The sequence below is a fragment of the Atractosteus spatula genome, chromosome 3 (assembly GCF_055471065.1).
Source record: "Atractosteus spatula isolate fAtrSpa1 chromosome 3, fAtrSpa1.hap1, whole genome shotgun sequence".
Taxonomy (NCBI): domain Eukaryota; kingdom Metazoa; phylum Chordata; class Actinopteri; order Semionotiformes; family Lepisosteidae; genus Atractosteus; species Atractosteus spatula.
In genome coordinates, this window is record NC_142708.1 from 31,584,786 (window position 1) to 31,602,739 (window position 17,954).

Consider the following 17,954-nt stretch of genomic DNA (forward strand, 5'->3'; position numbering starts at 1 on the left):
ACTTGAATGGCATTTGTAATTAGTATCAACATGTACCAATTCTGAGTTTCAGATTTTCAGAAATGCCCTCATTCGTGTTGCCTGAAAGGTCATCAATTGGCGCTGACACAAGGAAACCAAAATCATTGTGAGAGAGTGTGATACAGTGGCTTTCCCACCTGTGTCTCATCATCGTCAGTTGCCCAACTGGTAAGAGCTGTTTAGTCAAAACTAATGTCAGGCAAGATGAGGAAATGCTTAATGCTTTGTGTGTTGAATCTGTAGGAAACTGTAAGATTGAAATTGATTTTGATTTTTGATTAACTCCAAAAATTTCAAATTACAGGTGGAATTAAGGAAAATGCAAGTGTTTGAGTGAGAACTGGTTAATGGAGAGAAAATAGAGACAGATTAAGGCTCTGATTGGTGTGATGTAAATAATGCAATACCATAGGGATCTGTACTAGGACTATTCTTCTTTAGTTTTATTCATGCTCTAGATTCTTGTATATTGTAATTAGTAAAATTCGAAAGTCAATTCTGGAATCAAAAACACACTGTAAAAGCAGCAAATTAAGTTTAAAAATGATTCATATTACATGCAAGACAGTGCAAACATGTGGAAGATGTTTATTGTAAACAAGTGCAGAGTATAAGATATAAGCAGCTAGATACAAAATGGGAAACTCTGAGCCTGAATGGGCTACTTATCTTCTAATCTAGACAATGCAGAAAAGCAATAAAAAGGTGAGCACAATGTTAAGAAATGAAGTTAAAATGTAGAATTTTAATCAATGGATGTTAAAGTTAAAATTGTTCAATGCACTAGTAAGATTGCATTAGCAAAACAGTGTGCAGGTTTGGTCACTTCATTACAAAAACAGCACTGCATTTGTTCTAGAGAAGAACAAATTCTTAGATTTTAGATGCATTACCTGTGCTTAGAAACATCTTGCACTGCTTAAATAACTTTATTTAGTCTTTAACAGAAAAGACTATGAGGAGATCTGATTCAAATATTCAATATCCTCATAGGCATTGACATAATCAACACAATGAACTCCAGAAACAATAGTGAAACATGGAACAAGAGGACACAAGTGCAAACTACATGGAATTGCAGTTAAAACTGAGAGCAGGAGGCGCATCTTTAAACAAAGGGTTGAGGGAGTATGGAACAAGTTACCCAGCCATTTTGTTTTGCTTCTTTTAATACATAATAAATAAATCTTTTAAGAAATAGCTGGATGAGATTTTCAGATAGATTAGCTACCAGCTTCCAAGACACTAGATGGCCTCCTCTCTTAAGTTACTGTTTTTATATAAAAATGCATAAGATGTACAGTATAAGTTTTAGTGCACATTTTACCGTACTCAAATGACATCAAAGACGTAAGATACAGAAAACATGATCCTCTAAAGAAAAGACATTTTAAGAAAGCACATGCAGGTATGTTGCACCTGATGTCTATGGGTATTATTTGTGCCCTAAATTAATATAATGAAAAATATTGTATAGCACAGGTGGTTTCTCTGGGTTTCATTCCACCACTTATCTTAATTGCTTAATTGTGCTTATTGTTTGGATAAGAAGTGAAAGCAGCAGTTTTCATAGCTTTTCAATTGCTAATTACAAAAACATCCATAAAGCTGGACTCCAGGACTGGATTTTGCTGTGTTTGTTGCATAAAAATTTTAAGAAATTTCACCTTTCAAAAACTGAACATCGAAAATACAAAATGCCTCATCCAATGCTGCTAATAAAGAAAGTGGGAAGATGCACGGATTCGAGAGTTACTCGCACACTATTCCTGAATTATGTTGTTCGTCATACAACACAAGAAGTGTTGCTGTACTGTTGTCCTCATATAGATTACATTACATATTTTATATTGAGGTAATGGTATCATTCGTATTACAGTTGTAGAAAAAAATATAAACAGCACCTATAAAAAACAGACTTAATTTATTGTGTTCTTAGTATCTGTTAACCAGGCTTTTAGTAATGTTGTTGTACAGTACATATACTTATAATAAAAAATACGTTTCAGGTACAGTATGTTACAAGGTTACCTCTGAAGGAATCAAAATAGGTGTACAGTTTGATTTATCCCATTTTCAATTGCTAGAATGGCAAGGTTGGGAAAATGTGCTCTTCTTGTCTGCCATGGCTGGTGAGCAGCTGTGGTCAGAATGGGTGCCACACAGCCAGTCCCAGTGAGAGAAGAAGGGCTCGAAATTTGTCATTGGTTTCTGATGGTGGGTGTCATGCTTCACAGAGCCTCCCCACAGTCCAAATGGAATCCAGTTACGCAGAGACCAGGGGAAGTCGTAGCCACTGTGATCATCCACTGAGATCCAGATGTTGAACACCATGAAGGCGTAGCCTGTGAGGATATGACACTGGAGAATTATGGGGTCAATGGTCGTCCAGAAGCCAACACTGACCAGCTCCCAAGCAGACATGTACTGGGTAACCCAGCAGAACGGTTGAAAGTATTCATGGTGGATGGCATGGAATGTCACATAAAGCCATTGGATCTTGTGGTGAATCATGTGCCAGAAGTAATATTGGAAATCAAAGAGTAGCGTGCAACCCAGAATTCCCATGGTGAACTCCAGCACTGTCGGTGCCTTTTCTTCCAATGGCAGAGGTGGCCTCCAGTACCACTGGGCAACAGCTGCAGGAAAGACAAAGACCACGTGATTGTAAACAGTGAGCCAGATCGCCTTCAGGATGCTCTGCAACTTTACTGGCTGGTCAGGGTGAATTCTGTAACCGTTAATCCCTGGAACCACCACTGAGAGACAATCCAGGGTCATGTAGAGGAGGCAAGCCATAAAGTATGTGGACACTGAAATGATCACAGGAAAGAGAGGAGATCTTAACACCTCCTGGTGGTTTGTCCGAAGGTAATTCCACAGAGGCTGAAGTAAAGATTCTTCTGGTATGAACCCAGCTATCTTTTGCTCAGTCATATAGTCAAGATATGGACCTAATAACGTGATAGGACACAAGCTTGCCATTTTGTTTAATATTTTGAGAAATTAATTTGTCTTCGGAGGTGTATGACTTCTATATTTTCTTTCTTAGTTTAGATCCGTTCTTCCAGGTTTCTTTCTGTCTGCTGACTATTTGGGAAATCCTCTCATTTTATACACTTTGTGGTTCCTGCAACATCTTTCTTCACCAAAATGAGTTAACTTTGCTCAATTTTGTTGCATCATGTGTATTTATTAAACTGTTTTCAAATGGTGGTTTGTGGTGCATTACTGGTTCCCCAGGTTTCAAGTGGTGTGTTTGTTCATATTGCAGTGTTGCTGTTAACTTTTAAGAATTGTGCTTCTGCTAATAAGTGCATAGAAGAGAGAAGTCAAATTTTCTAGTGCATCTTTTCAAGATGTGAAACATTAATAGGAATTTGAAACTTGAATATAAACTAAAACATGTGAACAAAATCTCATCAAATGGTCAGCAGGTGAATACCAGTGAAGCTCAAAACTGTATTCTACCTTTTCAGTACTTTTTAAAAATAAAAACACACAACAGATGACTTTGCCTTTCAGTAAAATAAACATTTGTAAGAATAATTCTAATGAACATATAGCATTGCCAAGGGACAACACAAATTTAAAAATATCAGTTAAACTACTTTATTTTTATTACTAATTTTGTGAAATATTCAATCTGGTTTAGTACTGTGAATCTGTAACTCAGAATATACTACCAAAGATTGATTCCAATGAGAAAAAAAAGTGGACTTTTCATTTACAGGTTAAAAATAATTGTAAACACTACTAGAAAGACAGGTTAGAAACATTAAACCTTTAATCAGAATCACATGAGTCTATGGAGAGTGTTAATAGAAGTGCTTAAAATGCTTAAGCCAAGCCAAGCCAGTGGACAATTTCAGGACCAGAGGCTAGCCAAGGACCTGAAAACACAAGTGGATTCTAAGGGATAATATTTAGGATTTATATCAGGAAGTTATTATAGTTTTCATAAAAGCTTGTTGATTGAATTCTGAGGGATTCAGTTAACCTGAATTGAAATTTGAGCTATATACAGTAGGATAGTCCTACTAAGACCATCTTCTGTACTCAAAACTTAAGACTTCTAATAGAGTGTAACTAAAAAGAATTGCAGATACTTTTCTCAAAGAACATTAGAAACACAAAAATGCCAAACTGAAGAAATTCAGGTGGGCTCTCTTTATCCTTAGCAATGACTTGAGTTCCCAGCAGAAGTGAAGGACAAAAAAGCAACACAGATCACAGACAAGACAAGGCTACACTTCATCCTCTCTGATGAACACTACTGCAATTTGAGCTGCTTGTATCTGAATCCAAACCTTAAAAGAAAGGAACCTCAGGAAAAAGAAACTCTTGTTAACAACTGATTCTGTTGTATAGGTGTGTAATGTGTTTCTTACATACATTTTCTTTATTTCACATTGTACTACATTATTGCATTTTTAATCCACATCAAAATATCGTGGCATATTTGAGAAATATCATTTCTTTGCTTATGTATTATTGTGGAGTGTTGGCAACTTGTGTGTAGGTGTAAGTTGTTCTGTGTTATAACATTAACCTTTTCCAGTATTAGAATGTACTTAGTAATGCCTAGCAATGGCAGGAACTGCAAACTAAAGTGACAAACTGCTGCAATGGATGACTGAAGTGTTCTGGTAAATCACTCAACAATCCCTCAATGTTTTGACTATTTATTAATACCACTACCACTGAAGACGATGGTTTTATCTTTGTGATATCGATGTTCATATTTGCAATAATCATTGATAAAAATGATGTAAAATGAACACATGACACCACGTATTGTTTCACCTTATCAGGTTTTGTCAATATAATTGTTAGTATATCCCATTTGAAATAACAGCTTATATGCAAATTCACACTGTAGACAACATACTGTAAATTGCTATTGCATGTTTTTAATATAAAAAGACAGAGTCAGAATTACATCAGTGTGCTTGAATGGGTGCTTGAATTAAGAGCTCCCACCATACATTAGCACAATTCCTTCACCTCACAGATAGGTTTGGACAGTATAAGTGCAATATCTCTAAATATGATGTCTTCCATTAAGTCCATGGCAAAAAAAACCTTTATCATATTCATCAGTTACATAAAACACTCCACCAGGCTCATTTGTTGCCACTTCAGGTCCACAAAATTCCAATGGTTAACTACAGTATGAAGACATTTCCAGGCATCCAAATGATTTTATGTGGACAGAGTCCTGCAGTCATTCTTCTTATGTGTGTGCTGCTTCTTCCTAGAACTTTGTGTGCTATTGCCACTGAGTGTGAAACATGGTTCTAGTCTTCCTTCCTGGACATGATCTATTTTTGAAGAGTTTTTCTTGGTTTAACATCTCATTATATAAGCAGCTAATCTTACAGGAAGGTTGTCTTCAGCCAGGCTGACAGCAATCCATGTTTGTTACTTAAACAAGGCTTTAACATGTTATCCTGTCTTCTTGTCTGAGTCAAAAACATGAACGCACTCACATTCTTTGAATAAGCAAAAAACAATGTTTGATGCAACTGAAGCATACTTTTATAAGAACCTCGTGTAACAAGCATTAGAAGAAGTTAAGCAAACAGAAAAATAAATAAATGTGTGATACTGTAGTAATGTTTTCTGTTCATAAATATGATATGACAAAACTGTCCTCTGTTGTAGTACCACCTAACAACACCAAGGGGCAGACAATCACCTTATTGGGAATCTAAAGACACTGGGGGGTATGTTATTTACAAAGCTTCAGTTGACAAGCCTGTCAAAGATGTGTTTTTGTTATATCGTATTCACCTTATTTCACAGGACCTGGGCAAAGATTTTAGTGCATCTGACAGGCTAAATATAGTAAAAAATGTAATGTCTATAATTGTTATAAAGTCGGAGTTCAAACAGAATCTAAACACAAATGATAGGAAAAACAATAAGATCAGAAGTATTAGGCCACATACAGTACATATGCACGCTTACTGTACTGTAGCTGCCAAATGTAGGCAGACACGCAGCTTCAAATTCTTGTAATTTTCCTATGAAGCCTTAACATACAGTATATACTGTATAGTATTAATTTGGAGTTTCTAGCAGAGTTACATCACAATATAAAAAGAAAAGGAGTAACTGAACTGGCTCCCAAATTAATTTGGACCAAATGATGTAGCAATTGTAATAATAGAAAATCCAACCCCACCAGAAATGTGGCTGATTAGTATAGAAAGATGAGGCTCGTGTTGAAAAAGTCTGTCCCCCCGTTTTTAAAGATGAGAAATCTTTCTGATCTGTTCTGCTCTAGTGCTGCTGTGTGTGCGCTCTGGTCCCAATGTCCTAGTAAGAACCTACTAAGAGACAAATGGATTCCAAAGTTTAACAGGTATGACACACCTGCGGCTGGGGTACCATAACAAGCAATCTTTTATATAGGCAGTTCTCAGGAAAACAAACATGTCCGTAAGGCACAGTGAAGGTAAAAATAAAACATGAGACAAAATAAAAAGCTTTCAAAACACAGGTCTCTCTTAGACTGTACACAACACTGAGTCTTTCTCTGGCTTAGTGAAACTGAGACTCTTGCCACACATTACATATTGTCACTTACAAGTTCCACAGTCCAGCGATTGTTAGTTTCCCTCTGCTATCAACTATCAACTGACCAATTGTATGAGGGCAGTAGCTAATTTCCCATAACTTTCTAAGTAATAAGGTTTGGACAAGGATCTCCATCTTGTACTGCCCTCTTACATGGAATATTTTGTCCACACCTAGTAGCAAACAAACTTTGCCATAGGATAAAAATACACCAAGCTTAATGACTAAATCGGTAAGAAGGCATGAGTATAGTACTATAGACTGGCTCTAACAGTTTCTGGTAGAACATTCAAGGTATGGCCTGAAGGAAGAAGATATGTACAAATAGCATATCATGGAGGAGCTGGAGAGTTTCACATCACATTCATGTTCTCTCTCTGTCATTTGCTCCCTGACTGAGACCAAGAATAAATTGAAACCCAACAGTTCTACTACTAATCATAAACTGTAATCACAGCTCCTGATGACTGTTTTTAAGACACCTTTTCTCTTCACCCACAGGAAATTTTCCTGTTTTCCTGTTACTAACGATAGACAGGTGTGGAACAAATCACTTGTATGAAACTGTTACTGTAATTAACTGGCGGAAAGAGTATGAGGCAAATAGAAGATGTTTCAATGTATAACAAGTAACAAAAGGGACCATTATGAAGTTCCCACTTTACCTCTCCCACTGTGAGTTTATATACTGTAAGTCTTGTTTTGTGTTTTTGGCATTGTAGAAAAATGTTGAAATTATTTTAATGTGGTATTGCCACTAAAGAAAATGAAGGCCCAACTATTTTTATTGGTCAGAATTTTATTGAAACCTGGAGCAATTCCTTGATGGGTTTAAAACTCCAGTCTTTGTTTGGTTATAGAGAGGTTTTACCTACATTAAAAGCATGGTGTAGTGGCAGTCTTCATACTTAAGTCTGTACCTCTGGTACTACAGTCGAGTTGATTTTTTTTTTGTCTGGGCTTAAGTATTACAATACATTCTTCCAAGCCATTCTTTAATTACTACCCCATATGTAGAAACTGTATATAGAGTATGTAGGCTAAAGCCTAGAAAGTAAACAAAGAGGTGTGTGGTAAACTGCAGGAGTATGGTTAAAAAAAATGAAAAGGGGCAGAGACATCTATCCCAGAGACAAGTTTTTAAATCGTGAAGGTGATGAGAAGCAGAGATCTGTGGAGAGCCAAAGTCAACTTGAGCACTTTGCAGGTAGAGAAAACTTTGAATCTTCATATTTCTACATTTAATTTCCCCGAAAAAAATGAAGAATACTGCAGACAACTGTAGACATTGTCAACCAGATGTGATACTGAAGCAGCAAGATCATACCATTCTCTACTCTCATTTTCTTCCACTGAGTACTCCTACAAGTGTTCTGCTAATATTATAAGGTGCCAGTATATAGTAATTATCAATCCTGTGGGTCCATGGTTAAATCAATGTCATTAAACCAATTTGCATTGCCTCAAGTGTGCAGAGCAACACAACACCCCGACTGGCAGAGTATCAAGTGCTCTGATAAAGAATGTTTCTATGCAAGCATGACCAACAGACATTTTGGGAATAAGAAGACAATACATGTGTGCAGTTTTATGATACCTGTGCTGTAGATACTATAGTCGAGAATTTTGTGAAATGCCATCTTGTTTCTTTTCAACATAACAGACAGGGATGTGATAGGGTTGTACGCTTGTCAGTGTGGTCATGGCAGAAGACATAAATGACAAGACTCACTCAATCATTCCCAAATGATTGAGAAAAACTCAATCGATTTCCAGTAACCTAGTATGGCCAGTAAAGTAGTTTTGAACAGTTTCACGAGCAAAGGCTATGTTTTTAACAGTTTTTACGGTTTTATGCTGTCATGGTGAGCAGTAGGTAGAGCACAGCCAGTTTCCTCTTGAAGCAGCAACAACTTTTAATAACATAGTGAATGAAACATATGCTGTATTAGCACAAATTAATGGTTTATGCAATGACTGGGCATCCAAATTTTCATTTCCAAATTGTTAATTAGCATGCCTCATGAATTACAGTTTATTACTTCCAAAAAGATGCAAATGGCTATTTTTTAAATTAGCTATGCATGTTGTGTGTTATATACATTATGTTGTGCCATTCAAGGTAATTAATTTTTAAAAATAGCAAGAATGATTGATTTTACACACAGCTGTGAGCAAGCAAGCTTTTGTCCTTTCAATGCATTCCCTATCCTACTGTTGATTTCCTAGTGTGTATTACGTTAGTGCATTTACTGAGGCAATATTTGTACAACAGGAATAAATAATAACTGATGATGATTGATTAATTAAATAAAATAACTTTTGTTAATGAAATACCACTCAGTGGAAAGCCTGATTGACCAAAGGAAACAACTTATTTAACTGGGAAATTAGACCTTGTTTGCATCATAGATGTGGAGGGTTCACACTAAAAGCATAGCGATTGAGAAAATAAATAAAATAAAAATTGAGAAAATAAGTTAGCTGCTTGTGTTAGTAGATGAAAATCTTTGATCCTGACTTTAGATCTGAGCTGAAAAATATAAAGGGAATGTTTTTCAGGAACTTTTTTTGGTTATTCACATTCATTTAGAAAAAAGTTAAGAATATCTCACTATGAATGCATCTTCAAATTCTATTAATTATGAAACTTTAACATACAGTTTATATAGTAATATAATAAGATAAACTGGAGTGTACTGGAGTTGTGACATTGATTTTGTTTGGAAGCACTGTTTTCCACATGTTCGGCTAGTTTGATACTTGTAACATCTGTGTTAAACATGCAGCCTTAGGTCACTTACAAAAACCATGTAACTTGTTTTCAATCCACATTTATTTAAAGAAAGCATTTGTTTTTGTTTTGCTTTTCCATTTATAAGAAAAGGAGGTAATTTAGTAAAAATCTAAACAACAACATCTGTATTTTAATAGTTTGCAAAGGAGTATGGAGTAAATTAAGTTGATTTTATAGTGAAACAGAAAAAAACCTTGTGAAATCTGATAAACAAAATAAGCTTGAACCTTTCCTGGATCTGACCACAGGAGAAGTGCAGAGAAAAATAAATGTTCCTGTTGCCTTCCAAAAAGTATGTATTTGGCTTTAAAAAAAGCCAGTATATTTATGTAGTCCTAACTGGTCACATGGATAAAAGAGAATAAACTAATTGGACCCATTAGGAACAAAAGCCATGATCTCACTTGACTGGTTTATGCTGTAAAAGGATAGTTCATGTCCATAGTTTTGAAAAACTACATAAACTACATACATTATAGTTTTCTTTAAACAAGCTACTACTTAAGGCCTGAATGAATATTACACCATTCATGATCAAGAAAAACATAGGCCTATCCAAATAATTTAAGACATGATAAAATTAGGAAGACTGTTGATACTGTATATAATTGATGCTGCTCAGCTTTTAGAATGCTTAGAATGCAGATGTGAGCATATTAATGTTAATGTACATAAAATGCTTCATATTACAATTAATTATGCACAACAAGATCCTTTCACAGTCTGTGATGAATTGTTGAAGGGCCCTAACTCTAGCATAGAGATCATCAACCATTCTGCACCAGCATGAGAACTGTTCCGAGATTCAGCTAACGTTGTGTCATGGAGTTTGGGGAATAATGAGTTCTAGGAAATTGCCTGATGCAATGACTGACATAAAGCAAAAAGGCTAAGTTTAATGTGTCCCTTGGGTATACCTAGGTGCTACTGTAGGTGCAGTGAGTCACAGGGTGTCATAATGAACTGAAAACAGGAACTTAACATTAACTCTTTGTATATTTTATGAAGACCATTTTCATAAAACACAAACACATGCTGTATGTATCTGGGTAACTGAACTATTATGTCTAGAAATAAATGAATAACTTAATTAATATTGCACCCTTATCTCTATTCATGTTAGAAATGGATAAACAGCTATAGTATATGTTTTATTTTTTAAAACTCAGCAAGAGCACATCATGGTCTATAGAGCTTGCATTCAAATAGAAAAGGTCCTGCCCAAATTGTCATAGGAACTTTTATTATATATTCACTAATCTAGGCTCTGTGCTATAGTCATATAGACAACATACTATACTCTCCTTAACTCCTTAATATTGTAAATGGCTACTATTGTTGCATGTTAAGTATTTTTTATTGCAGATGGGGCGTAAAATAATTAGAATAACATAATTTTAATTTTAATAGATCATTTAGTTGTTTTACTACTACTGTTTTGGATACATTCTTATATACATGATCTATATATGTTATAAATAAGGCACTTTTGAGATGTAATATGATATTATTGCAATGCAATTGTATGATCAAACTGTACTGAAGAAAGATAAAGGCCAAAATACAGCACAATAACTGCTACAGTATTCAACCCATTCATTAGAGTCAAGGCAATAGGGTAATTTTTGGTATGGCAATAGGACTTCCTGTTTATACTGTGCCCTATAAATTTATAATGACTAGCTTCCTAAGAAACAATTGCAAGACTTGGGGAATAACAGTTCATTAAGGAACATTTTTTGTTGTTGTTCATAAAGGACGTGTTTAATTAAAAATCGGTTGCCACTGGAAGCTCACCTGTGGAATTAATTAAATCAGGTCAAACGAAGGTGGTGTTTTCTGAGAGATGCGTCTTTATAAACAGGCAGTATTGTATCTTATTCATCTCATATTTTCCTGGATTCATATCAGGTAAGTCTTAAAATTGGATTCAAGTTGTATAGTTTGAACTGTTGTTCTCTGTGGGGTGTAGAATGCTACATTAAAGCAGAATAACAGTGTTATCCTTTCATGAGGAAAATGTGTTGTAAGGAAAAGTCTTCTAATCTTGCATCTCTGTCTTACACGCCCTGAAGTACAGTAATATGTGATTCATTTATAGTGAATAGAATTCAATATTTAACTAAACATTATTTTAATGCTTAATTAAAATTTAAATCTTAAAGTATTTAGATAAATGTTTTTATTTTGTTTCCTCCCAGCTCCGTTCTCTTTTCATAATCACCATGCCGACCCAACTGGAGAGAGCCATGGATGCATTGATCAATGTCTTTCACAACTACTCCGGTAATGAGGGTGACAAGTACAAACTCAACAAGGGCGAACTCAAGCAGCTGCTTAACAGCGAGCTCACCGACTTTCTGACGGTAAGAGTCGCATTTTCCGGGAATGCAAGTACTGTATCTATTGATAGCAGAATATCAATTGATAAGGTAAGTAATAGTTTACTCAGTCCTCGCATGTGTGAGTATTAGGATCCTAATTGATTATCCTTCCTTCATTTGCTTTTAATATAGTCATTATACACAGTAAATACCCACAAAATACCCACAAACATTTTTATCACTTTGGATACAACTGCAGATTTCGATTAAATACTTCATTTACAGATGTCGTTTGGTTCCTCCTTCAGCGAGTTAGCGAGTTGGTTCCTCCCTTTTTTCTATTTTTTTTATGAATTCACTATTTACTGTATGTTCTATGTTAAATAAATAACGCCGCTATATGTTCTATAGTATATTTCATAAAGCAATTAATCTAAAGATCACCAATTGCATTACGGGCAATTGTATTTAATTACGATCATTTTGTTCAATTTCGTGTTTTTATCTTTAATTGGAACATTGGTGGCCACGTAGACAACAAAGGCAGCCTGATAAAACATCGGAAAATATTGTTAACAAAGATATAATTGTGACGTCGTACTTCAAATTGTAGAATGTCGGAACAAATCAAAATTATGCATCAGGCTAAATTATTAGGATAAATGCCTTCATTTGATCCTTGTGATTCTTACTCTTGCTTTACAACGGATCGGAAAACCCACTTGACGTAATGAAAAGTCAAAGGCAAACGTATCTTAAAATTTATGTAAAAGGCATTCATTTTGGGAACATGATCCTCTCAAATAGTGTTCTTCTAGGTTACCGCTCAGGTTTATGTTTTGTATTCCCGGGGGACACTGGATAGGATAAGATACAGGCAGTTCTTAAAGACTTCGCTGAAGCGTAAGATGTATGAATATAGAAAACATGTTATCTACAGTATGCTAATTTATAACAAATACAAAGGGCATGTTAGTAAGATAAAAAAAATAACTGACCTTGAAAAGTCTGATTCTTATTGCTGTTTGTGGATTTTGTTATTTCTTCTGCCAGACAGCAGATTCACTACTGCAATTTATTGTGCACAACCTTTTAACATAAATGGTTTTAATCTGTTACAAGATTTCAAATAACAGACTTGTGTAAAACCAGAAAAGGAGAATTCAGTGTACTTAAAGTTAATGAGAAAAATTCAACAGATGTCCATTAAGTATGGATCTGAAAGACAAACAGTTCATGAACCTCTTAGCCTACTGAAAAACAATCTTACGTTTATATGATTAAAGAGCAAATATGCATATGTAGGCCATCAAAATTATACACATTTTCAAAGGCGTATTCTTTTAAATACTAATTTTCTAAGCTTAGTTCTTTAAGTTTTATTTACAAAGTTCACACAAATGACACAGATTGATGAGAAAACTATAGAGAATGTTCAGTCATTTCATTCCTTCATAGCTTTTTTCTTTAGAAAAAGGTAAATATTTTAACCTTGCTGTATCTGCAGTCAACAACAAGGGCAGACAGACCACTTTTCTCGTTTTTGTATCTGCTGATCCACAACTGATGGAATGTAAGCCTGCTCTGGTGCAGATAGTGGACCTGTTACATGTTCCCTGTGGAAATGAAATGAGTGTTTGTTGCCTGATAAGTGTTGTGGCATATGACTCTCATCTAGAATAGTACTAAGAGGAAACTGCTTCTTCTCAGCAGTGATATGGCGGCACAGCTGCAGCCATATCTCTGGAGACTTAAAGGCCCACATGGCTGGGTCACCTTCTGCTACAGTGAACTCCAAATAAAGTTTGCCTTTATTATTATTCTCAACGAACTACTTACTCCCTGGGACTCTGCCTCAGTTGTAATTCCCCGAATGGGACACTTTGTACCTAACAAACACACACAGAGAAAAAAAATTCTAGTATGCGTCAAAGAAATGAGTCATATTTGTGAGTCATATGAGGAAACCGTACACCTTCTGCAGGTAAGGCTATAAAGTAAATTTGTAAGTGGTGACTATAGATCTGCTTTATAGTGACTGTTTCATTGTTATTTCCACAAGTGTCATTTTTCTCATCTAGCACTTCACTGCAGGCACTGCATCACACAGCAGTTTAAGGTTACTATTACTCAGTTTTAGGTCACAAACTGTGGAAGCCCATTATGTTGAATGATTCCAATTTTATTACAACCCCAAGATCACACCTACCTTGAAGGACAATTTGGTAAATGAACTCTGTCTTAAGGAATCACGATCATTGTGAACTATCATCCTATACAGTACCTAGTTCCTAAAACTGGATTTTTGGATTGATTGATGCAAGAAAGAGCTACTCTTCCTTCAGACACTTTGACTAATACCTTTTCCTCCATTGACGTGATATTTGTTTTTATGCAATAGGGCCTTCACATTAACAAGGGTTTGGTGCAGAGAACAGTTGCAAATAGCCAAATTCACATATAATCAAGTCCATCTCTTTATTATTACATAACACACTACAGTACATACAGTAGTATGTATGGTTAAAAGACATAAGTAAATCTCCCTTATCTGATATTTACAGTACCAATGTAGTGGCTTTAAGTTAATTTAAATAACATTGAGAAACTAAAAGAAACTGCAGTAATCACATCATTATCATAATCATCTAATATAAACATCATGAATCATTCCTCTGTGTTCTGCGGTTTCCTGCGTGTTTCTCTCTCTGCCTCTCTCTGCCTCTTAGTTAACACACCACACTGTAATGAGAAGGGCGATAAAACTGTGTGTGAGCCTGTGAAGTTGTGCCCAGCCTGTCATTCCCCAATCTGCCGAGACAGAACCTCAAGTGTTGATTACAACAAAAAACCAAGACCAAGTCGAGACACGGATGCTGTGCAGTAGGTACTTAAGCAGGAGGCCGGGTGAGGCTCGCTCACTAGCTACAGTAGTTTCGTCTCGTGTTTCTAGTCTGAAGCACCACTCATTTGAACGTTGTGAGTGACAAACTTCAGCTCGGTTTCATTCTTCTTCCATCCGACACCCCATCGGCCAGAATGAATCACGAATGAGCAAATTTGCAAATGTTCCATTTGTGGTTGTCGAGACCCTAGTGTACTGTCTTGTCTTTTGTGTCATCGATCCTGATGTGGGACGGTTCAATGCATTCTTTGCTGCCCTTCAGGACCAAGGCCTTTGAGATGCATTTTCAATTAATGTAAAGTAGCGTAGAAAAGCTCAGCTTCAGAGTCAACTGGTGCTGAGGGCAGCCTTCAGCCTGTGAATGAACAGTTGATCGTTCAGATGATTTCAGTGCAGATTCTGCCTAAACCTCTTCTGGGTAGTTGGCACCATCACTTACCTTCCTTATGCCACAATCAGAATCTGGCACAGGCGGGATTGAGTACAAATCTTAGGGCTGGAGAGTTCACCCTAAAGCACAGGCAAATCTTTTCAATGGCGAGATGGTTGGGAGCCGAGTCCGAACTTACAAAAGAAAAATAATTCTGTTTTTTGCTTTTTGACAGGTTCTAAAAATAAGTTTTAATAAAAAGTTGCTTATAGCTTCTTATCCTGGAACTGGCAGAGGTGAAAATTTAAGTTATAATCACTTTAATTCATTGACTTTGACACATACAGATTAACCAGCCTTACTAATCTTATTCGTATGGCCTCATCAACAAGTTACTGTAGGTCTTTGAGTGTTTGTGGCACATTGATTTCTCATTGTAATCTGTTATGTTATTAGATCTGATGTATTTGTTTCTATGAACTGGAAACTTTTCTTTTGCAGAGAATATTCTATATTGCAGTGTGGCATCACAGTTCAACTAAAATCTGTTGATTAAAACAAAAAAAAAACATATCCTACAGTAGCATGCCAGATTTTATGGTTCAGTGATTCTTCAATGCCACTAAATCCAATCTATTCTCATGAGCTTTATTATGAATGGATTTTTTTGTAATGTTATAGGCTAAATTAACTTCATGAATGAATTAGCCTGCTGTTCTTTGTGTATTAACATCTGTATAATGAAACAAACCTTTTGGTTATAAAGCCATTGAAATCGATTAATCAAACAGCTATTGTGATGCTGGCATGTTTTCCATGTTGCATTTAGCTTCTAAAAAACTTTTTTTTACCATATCTGTTTTGACATTTTTGGGTTTGGAATAAACATCCCCAAAAAATGTTGATCCAGTGCTGAAGTTTCACTTCTGTCATTCACCCATAGACTACATTCAGACTTCAAGTTCATTCAGAACTGAAAAGCGACTGGAAAGTGTTTGATTAATTCTCTAGTCCCATCTTTTACACAATTAACTTTGCTCGTTCTCTGTTTCAGTCGCAAAAGGATCCGATGCTTGTGGACAAAATTATGAATGACCTGGACTCCAACAAAGACAATGAAGTGGATTTCAATGAGTTTGTGGTGCTGGTAGCTGCTCTGACAGTGGCTTGCAACGACTTCTTTGAGGAACAACAGAAGAAGAAGGGAAAATAAGATCCTGAGTGCAAGGGGTTCTCAGAATTGTAGCAGGATGTCCATTGTGTAAAACTTTCACACTTTCTTAAAATGTCTTGTAAAGTGTCAAAATTAGATAGCAGTTGTAAACTTTGTTTTTTTACTTCTAGTTTTAAAGGCAGTGTGAACAGTCTGGAAACCCTTCCAAAAATAAAACAATGTGACAAATAGCTGAGTTAACACAACAGGAAACCCACAAACTTTATCACTCATTCTCTGTAACTGTAATCACTTGCAGCTCTATGGTCTTTAGTCTTCAAGTAAAGGTTTTACAGTGTTTCTTCTCCTTGCCACCATCAGCTGCTGAAGAATGTTTCACAGTGAAATTCACTGCAGGACCCATTCCGGTCACAAAAACATTTAATCCTTCAAACAAGTAACCACATTCTAGCTATGAGATTGAATGTGAACATCAAACTATTTTGCTTTCTGGTGTTCTTTTGTTAAAAAAAGTTACGGAGCAGCCCTAAAGTGATATTTAAATAAAATTACTATATATTGGAATGTTAACCAACTGAAATGCCAGCTTTTATTATTTATGTGGAATACAATTGTAATATATCTTTACAATATATGTATGGTATATGTATGAAAAAGGCCCAGGAATGTTCACCTTTAATGGGTTATTATTGCTCCTAAGTCTGAGATATTCCCAATAATAAGGTTTCAACTCTAAGCTATGGATGAAATCCTGATTGCAATGTAAGTAAATTCCTAATTATGTTTACTGTAAATCCCATTTAATACATGTGTTTAATTACTCCTTGGAATCATTGTAAATTTGTGTTCCTATCTTTTCATCACCAATAAAATGCTTGACACAGAGCATGGAAATTCTATGTTTGAGTGTGTAATTTTTATATGGTGCCTTTCAAGGCATCATCTCAAGACATTTGTTAAGGAAGGTTTTCTCTGATCTCTCATTGGTGATGAGGTATTAAACAAGCATTAAATACAATAAGTGCAGGAGATTTAAACAATCCTAAAGGGCATGTTCATTTTCTTTAGTTTTAGAATGATGTACCACAGAAATAATTTCTAGAGCAGCCAAAGATACTTCATTCATTCAAAAGGATTGTATTACTTTCTCTTTAATTTCAGTTTACTCAGTATCTTTGATTTGCTTGGTGAAAAGCCAGAGAGTGGGTGTTAACGTCAAGTCTTGGGAGCAGAATCTCTTTTTTTCTTTGAAAACAATCTGACACTAATTCATCAAGGATCTCACATTTCAGCTACATAAAGCACTGACTTTTCATGTTCTACTACTGTATTAGTAGACATGATTATGTAACTGTCATAAATACAGTACTTCCTGACAGATTTTAATAAACCTTTTAAACTCCATTTTACTCTCCACTTTTTTTCTTTTCCACTCATTTTCAAAATGTAACCATTCATATATCTATTTTTTTAATGGATGCTTCATCCAATTCAGGGTTGCGGAGGAGCCAGAGCTTATCCTCGCAAGCAACAGGTGCAAGGCAGAATACACCCTGGATAGGATGCCAGTCCATCACAGGGCACACACAGACACGCACACACTCTCACCAGGGCCAATTTTTTCCAGAAGTCAATTAATCTAGCAATATGTCTTTCCTTGTATACATATCAATATACAATCATTGGACGAAGCACCTGGAGGAAACTCACATGAACATGGGGAGAACATACAAACTCCATGTAGACAGTACCTCAGGTCCAGAACTAAATCCAGGGCC

At 35.7% G+C, this 17,954-nt stretch overlaps 1 protein-coding gene and 1 pseudogene across 1 annotated transcript; one reads left to right on the forward strand and one right to left on the reverse strand.

The window, feature by feature from the left end:
- Positions 1-591: 591 nt before the first annotated feature.
- Positions 592-3,079, reverse strand: LOC148837698 (cholesterol 25-hydroxylase-like protein 2 pseudogene; annotated as a pseudogene).
- Positions 3,080-11,625: 8,546 nt separating this feature from the next.
- On the forward strand, positions 11,626-16,270 carry s100z (S100 calcium binding protein Z). The gene is made up of 2 exons (XM_088911286.1): positions 11,626-11,769; positions 16,057-16,270. Exons 1-2 carry the CDS (start codon positions 11,629-11,631, stop codon positions 16,213-16,215), a joined length of 300 nt encoding a protein of 99 aa, XP_088767412.1. The 5' UTR covers positions 11,626-11,628; the 3' UTR covers positions 16,216-16,270.
- Positions 16,271-17,954: the final 1,684 nt, after the last annotated feature.